The sequence below is a fragment of the Pan troglodytes genome, chromosome 20 (genome assembly GCF_028858775.2).
Source record: "Pan troglodytes isolate AG18354 chromosome 20, NHGRI_mPanTro3-v2.0_pri, whole genome shotgun sequence".
In the NCBI taxonomy this organism is placed as follows: domain Eukaryota; kingdom Metazoa; phylum Chordata; class Mammalia; order Primates; family Hominidae; genus Pan; species Pan troglodytes.
The window spans coordinates 7,797,660-7,804,882 of record NC_072418.2 but is presented as its reverse complement, the minus strand read 5'-3'; the positions used below and the strand labels follow the sequence as shown (position 1 = coordinate 7,804,882).

Genomic DNA, 7,223 nt, shown 5'->3' with positions numbered 1-7,223 from the left:
TAGAGGTGGGGTCTTGTTATGTTGCCCAGGCTGGTCTCAAACCTCTAACCTTGAGCAAACCTCCCACCTCGGCCTCCCATCCCATCACACCTGGGATCCCATGAGACATAAGAGGAAACAGAGTAAAAGGGGTTGGAGAACTCTATGGCACCTTTGCAACTTTTCTGGAAATCTAAACCAGTTCCAAAATAAAACGTTTATTTTAAAAGAAAAAATGTGAATGAAGAATAAGGCCATCCAGGATGAGCGACCCGTGTGCCCGGGACTGGAACCAAAGCACAGATGCCCCGTCTCAAAGCCACTCCGGCACCACGGTCACAGCCGCCCCAAAAAGGCCCCCCAGCCCTCACCACCCCTCGCTCACCCGCCCGCAGAAATGGGCATTGGCCTTAGGCTTGATGGGGATGGGTGTCCCCCAACCCCAGTCAGAGGCGGGTGACCCAACAGCAGCGAGGCTGAGAATCCGCTTTCAAACCCACTTTATTCTTTTCAGACCAGAAACATTCCTCATTGCACCCCCCTCCCTGCCCTAGATCTTTACTGACCAGGGGCCTCAGGAGGGGCTGAGGAGACAGTGGTAACCTCTACCTCCAGGGACGTGGTGCTGCAGTGGCAGCGGGGACTGGCGCGGCCCAGCAGCTCCAGCCTCCGGGAGCGTAGCTGGACTTGAATGGCCCAGATGCGGGGCCGGTGGCCCGGTAGGGAGGGGTCCTCGTCCCTGAAGCTGTCGGTGGTGGAGTCAAAGCTGTCTTCTGTGGCGGCCACCGACTGTTTGCACACGGGGCAGGAGCGCCGGGGGGCTTGGGAGAACCAGGGGTCAATGCATTTGCGGTGGTAGGTGTGGGAGCAGGGCAGGATCTTGAGTTGGTCGCCCTCCTTGTACTCATCCAGGCAGATGGCACACAGGTCGTTGTGCCACGTGAAGGTGCCGACCTGGGCCTTCTGGCAGGTAGACGTCTTCACCGGCCGTCTGTGGCTGCAGCAGGCCTGGGCCCAGAGCCACAGGCGGTTCAGGACGAAGAAGGCTGATACGACCAGGGCCAGGGTACAGCCCAGCACCCAGGACACGGTCAGCACGGGGTGACAGTCCAGGCCGTGGCACGGCGGGTCGTCGGGCAGGAGCGGCACGTGGGCCGACTTGTCGCAGCCCGGGATGACCCGCGGGTCCTGTGAGGCGGCCTCGCTCACGAACACCGAGGGGATGGCGATCTGGCCCCTCAAGTCCTCGTAGACGTGGGTCATGCTCACGAGGCCGTCGGAGTGGACGTTGTGAATGATGGCCGCCTTGAAGCCGGCGCGCTGGGCGTTCAGCACCTTGAGGTCGAAGGTGCAGTTGTAGCGGCGGATCAGCGCGATGGCGCCCAGAGAGCGGTTGCCCAGTCGCGGGGCCTCGATGGGATGGCACGCGTTGGCTGGCTTGACCTCCATCAGGTAGCCCCGTATGCCCTTGGGGGCCAGGGGGACGCCGAACAGCGCCGGCAGATCCGCAAAGTCCACCGAGCTCGAGTTGTCTTCCAGCATGGCCCGTACCACCGCCTGCGCGGGCACCTGGAGCAGCGACAAGACCAGCAAGGCTTTGACTGCCACCAGGGCTCGGCCCGGCCGTGGCCACCCCATGGTCACCCGCTTCGCAGGCTGTGTGCTGCTAGGTCCCACTGGAGGCGGCAGGCATGAGGCCTTTGGGCACCTCCGGGGTCTCCCAGGGGGCCTGTGGCCAGGACGCGAGGGCAGTTGAGTTGGAATGACCGCGTGGCTCAGAGGCAGTGACGCGGCCACTGTAACCCTGCTGGCTCTAGGCATTAAGTGCTCCAGACGGCAGAGCAGCACGCATCGTGTCTTTGAAGGCCGGTCTCAGGAGGTGCTGGCGCAGGTAGCCTTTCTGGCAGATGACATGGAGACCAGGAGTCGCCAGGGTTCTAGATGCCCCCAGCTTCTGTGACATCACCCTGGTACATTCTGTCCCAGGAGCTGCCAGCTGCCTGGGCCTGTGGCCAATGGATCATTCCTAGGTCTGTGATTTGCCGGTACCCGGGCAAGCTTTGAGATAACTTCTTGAAGGCTCAGGGAATCTTTGGACCCAGGGAGGCCCAGGGATGCCTCAAAAGGGCTGCTGGCCCCCAGCAGTGCAGATTCAGCCCTCACTGTGCTAAGACTCTACCAGCATCAGCTTCTGGAGGTTCCTAGCAACACACTGTAGAAGGTTCAATGTTACCCTTGTCTGAGACTCCAAGAGTGACCCAGACTTGTTCAAGCCATGCCCCCCTACACTGAGATCAGTGCTTAAAACCCAAATTCCTGACCCCCTGTCACCATCCCTCACTCTGCTCCAGCCACACAGATCTCCTTGCTGTTCCTCCAACACACCAGGCAGGATCCTGCCCCAGGGCCTTTGCATGGGCTGGGCCTCCTGCCTGGAAAGCCCTTTCTCTCCGTAGCTGGCTCTTTTATCCGGACTCAGGTCTGAGTCCATATATCCTCAGAGCCCACCTGGACTTGATTTGGAGGGAGAGTGAAGTGCCAGGGTCAGGGTGGGGCTGGTGGGGGTCAGTGGTCCCAAGTCCGCACCTCCAGGTTGGCCTCCAGGCTTGCACCAGCTTCATTCTCTCTCCCTATAGCATTGCCTCTCCAGCTGGGTCTCCAACTGTGCCCCCTGCCTGAGCTTCAGCCCTGGGCATCAGCCTCACCTCCTCCCCAGTCCCCATCCCCCAAATTTCACACCCTCAATCTGTCTGCAGCCCACTCAAGTCGGATTTCTGTCTCTGCCATTCATAAGCTGTATGACATCAGCTAAATTCCTTAGCCTCTCTGGGCCTCAGCTTCCAGACCTGTAACATAGTCTTTCCCATGCTCTAAACTCTCCCATGGCTCCCCATTGCCCTCCAGATAAAGCCCACACTCTTCTCTGTGGCCTACATGCACCCCTGTGGTTGGGCGCCTGCCGATCTCTGAAGCCTGGATGATTTGCAATGTCCCAGAGGCATCTTGCTTTGTTCACCTCTAGAATTTTGCAAATGCTGTTCCCTCTGCCTGGAACAGAATTCTTGCTCCTCAACTTCACTTTGCCAGGCTGACTACTTAGTCCTTAGGTTTTCTGTGTTGGCCTAATACCTCTCAGAGCAGCCCTCAGCCAGTGACAGATGGGAAGTGGTAGATAAATGCCCCCACTCCCTCGTCCCTCTTATGGGACAAATCGAAGTATGTTCTACCATATCTCCTAGAGGTCCCCAGTCGAATGAGCTCCATAAGTCAATGAACCCAGTACTGTCTTGTCAATGAGCCCGCTACTGTCTCCTTCCCTTCCCCACCCACTTCTCTCCCCTCCCACAGCTTCTGAGATCACCTCCCACACAAATCTCTTATACCAGGTAGCGGGTGGGCCCCAGATAGAGATGTTGAACCCCTAACCCCTGGTTCTGACCAACCCCTGTGAATGGACCTTATTTGGAAATAAGATCTTTGCAGATCTTTTCCTTCTAAGAAAGGGAGAAAAGGCCGGGCACGGTGGCTCATGTCCGTAATCCTAGCACTCTAGGAGCCCGAGGCAGGCAGATCAGTTGAGGCCACGAGCACATGCTGCCATGCCCGGCTAATTTTTGTATCTTAATAGAGACGGGGTTTTGCTAGGTTGCCCAAGCTTGTCTCGAACTCCTGACCTAAAGTGATCTGCCAGTCTCAGCCTCCCAAAGTGCTGGGGTTACATTTGTGAGCCACCATGCCCGGCCCCTGGTGGCACTCCTGCCCCTGCTCTGTCTACTGCCACAGACGGAGGCCACACTATCTAGAGGCCACTGCCTTGGCCACTGTGGATGGCCCTTGCAGCCCAGTGCTACCAAGCAGAGGCAGGTTTTTCAGTCCAGCAGGCATGAGAGGAGGCAAGAGTGGAAAAACAGAAGCAGAGAGGGACAAATGTAGCGGTCAGGCTCGGGTTGGCTGTGGTAAGCAAGACCCAACCACAGCGGTGTAGGTGTACAGGGCTGATTTGCTTCTGAATGTGGAATGTGAGTAGTCAGTCCTGGGATGGCATGGAGATGCTGGGGTGCCTGCAGCCCAGACTCCTTCCATCCACCATATCCTCAGTAAGTGGCCTCCTCCTTGTGGGACAAGGCAGGTGCGTAAGCTCCAGCCATCACATCTGCCTCCCAGGCAATGAGGAGGAAAGAGTGAGGAAGAGCTCACCCTGTCCCTTTAAGGACACTTCTTGGAAATCCCAGGCACCACTTCTGCTCACACTGCATTGGCCAGAATTAGTCACGTGGCCATGCCTGGCAGAAAGCTTGCTGGGAAATGTAGTCTTTATTCTGAATGACCAACTGTGCAGCTGAAAACCAGGGCTTCTATTACTATGGAGGACAAGACAACAGATGTTGGAGGCGTCCAACACCACCTGTCACTCGGACACACTTGAGTAACCTGGCCTTCAATGGCTGCCCAATACATATTTGTTGAATGAATGAATCCCCACACCTCCAGCTTAGGCCTCCTTCAGTGGTGAGTGAGCTCACTGTCCCTGGGGATGGAAATGAGCTTTTCCCGGGCCCTTCTGTGCACCAGACTCCAGGCCATGTGGCTTCACTCCACCATTCAGCCACTGTGAGCCTCAGTTGCCCCTTCTGTAAAGAGGAGGCAGCATCAGCACCTGCACTGCGGGGTTCGCTGAGCATGGACGGTGCTAAGCATAGTGCCTACCACATACGAAGTGCTCTGTTTGCATTTGTTGATGGCCTAAGTGACCTGCCCACAGCCCAGTTATAATATTAGGTGATCACAGCTACTCGGGAGGCTGAAGCAGAAACATCGCTTGAGCCTGGGAGTTTGAGGCTGCAGTGAGCTCTGATCATGCCGTGGCACTCCAGCAGTGGGCCACAGAGCAAGACCCCACCTCTAAAAATAAAATATTGAGTGATCAAACTGTGATGGGGAAAACTCAGGCACCGTGCCAACCCAAAGGGAGGCACCTGGCTTATTCTTTTTTTTTTTTTTTTTTTTTTTTGAGACGGAGTCTTGCTGTGTGGCCCAGGTTGGAGTGCAGTGGCGCCATCTCAGCTCCCTGCAAGCTCTGCCTCCCAGGTTCACAGCATTCTCCTGCCTCAGCCTCCCGAGTAGCTGGGACTACAGGCGCCCACCACCATGCCCGGCTAATTTTTTGTATTTTTAGTAGAGACGGGGTTTCACTGCATTAGCCAGGATGGTCTCGATCTCCTGACCTCGTGATCCGCCCGCATCGGCCTCCCAAAGTGCTGGGATTACAGGCATGAGCCACCGTGCCCAGCCGCACCTGGCTTATTCTAGAGAATCTAGAAGGCTTCCTGGAGGTGGTGTCTTCTAGACTGAGATCAGAATGAGCAGTGGATAGTGCTATGAACAGGAAACGCGATCCTGGCAGCTAGAACAGCACGGGCAAACGCCCTGCCTGAGTAGCCTGGTCTGGCATCCAGTAGATGCTTAATAAGTGAACATAGAACTCCTTGCCATCACTCAGGGCCTGCCCCCTCTGAAAAAGGGTCTCAGCTTCATCCCAGCTTCCTCAGTCCCCCAACAGCCAGGCCTGGGCCCTTCTCCAGACGCCTCCACGAAAGCAGAGTGGTGCCAAGGACTGGCAGCTTAACGAGGCCGGCCTGTGCCAGCCCTGCCAGCCCCCACCTTGGCTGCTGTTCTTTGTGAGAAGCTGCCGAGGCCCCCTCCTGCCCAGCCAGGTGGCGCCCCGTCTGTGTTTGTCTAAGGGGGAGTGTGGCCAAATGGGGAAACTGAGCCCCAGAGGAGGGGGGCACTCGGGGATGGCAGGAGCCACCAGCACTGCCACTGAGCAATGCAGCCTGCAGCGTGTGACCGTGCCTTGCGGGAAACTCCGCTGACCCCCTGCATCCAGGGCCAGGTTCCTGTGGACACCCCATCTTCCAGAGGGGGGAAACTGAGTCTGTGACAGGGGACCAGACTCACTAGGACTACAAAGCCGCAAAGTGACTGAGCTGGGATTTGAACCCTGGCCCCATGAATGCACTCACTGAGTATTTGGGGTTCCCCACTGGGTGCCCACATCTGCACTGGGAAACACTGCGGACTCCAAGAGTTCTCCAGCCCCTGCCCAGCCCTCAAGGAGCCCCAGGCTTGGGTAAGAGATGGACCCAGACAGCCAGGGCTGAGGGAGCCCAGATAATGGGGTTCAGGGCAGGCTTCCTGGAGGAGGGGAGATTTCAAGTGGACTTGAAGGACAAGTAGGAACTTGGCAAGAAAAGTGGAAGTTGGGGGAAAGAGCACACCAGGCGATGCCTGGTTCACAGTCCGCGCGAAGGGACGGGCAGTGCAGTTGATTCTGAGCATTTTGGAGAATTGCAAAATAAGTCCTTAGGGCTAAGATGAGGGAGGGCTGGGATGTTTGAGGACTTAATTACCAAGTTAACTTAATTACCAGGAAAAGGCATTTGCTTGTGTTGTCACTGATTTGTCTATTCTGCCATTCAGCAAGCATTCCCTGAGGCTGCACCCTGGCTGGGCGAGGCTAGGTAGGTTCCAGGGCATCTGCAAATGAGGACTGGGGCTTTTGCCCACAGGAGGACTCAGGGAGCTCAGGGCTGGTGCCTGCTGGATTAAACCTCCCCACACTCCTGCAAGAGAGACATGTTAATTCCACCTTCCAGATGAGGAACAGAGAGGTGATACGATTTACCTGAAGCCACACAGCATACCAGGGGCCAAGCCTGAATTCAAACCCGGGTTCACAGAGCCCTGTGTGCTTTGCTCTTTCACTCGACTGTCTCTTTTTTTTTTTTTTTTTTTTTGAGACAAGGTCTTGCTCTGTTGCCCAGCCTGGAGTGCAGTGGCGCAGTCTCGGCTCACCACAACCTCCACCTCCCGGGTTCAAGCGATTCTCCTACCTCAGCCTCCTAATCAGCTGGGATTACAGGCATGCACCACTATGCCTGGCTAATTTTTGTAGTGGGTTTTGTCATGTTGCCCAGGCTGATCTCAAACTCCTGCCTCTTGATCCATATTTAATGAGCACCTGCTCTCCGCTAGTGCTGTGCTGGGGACACTGCTGTGACCAAGAGAGACCCCACTCTCAGGGAGTTTATTATCTAATGAATTGCAATTTTTTTGTTTTTGTTTTTGTTTTTTAGTGGAACAGGGTGATGGAATAGCAGGTTATGGAGGGGGGTGGTGAATTTAGTTAGAAGTGATCAGGGAGGGCCTCCCTGAGGAGGTGACATATGTGCAGAGACCTAAAA

The 7,223-nt window shown here is 56.2% G+C and overlaps 1 protein-coding gene across 1 annotated transcript; it reads right to left on the bottom strand.

Moving 5' to 3' along the window:
* Positions 1 to 462: 462 nt before the first annotated feature.
* Positions 463 to 1,888, bottom strand: ZNRF4 (zinc and ring finger 4). Its single transcript, NM_001328326.1, is given in 1 exon segment — positions 463 to 1,888. A coding segment is annotated over 1 exon segment (1,263 nt). The 5' UTR covers positions 1,801 to 1,888; the 3' UTR covers positions 463 to 537.
* Between the last annotated feature and the right edge of the window lie 5,335 nt (positions 1,889 to 7,223).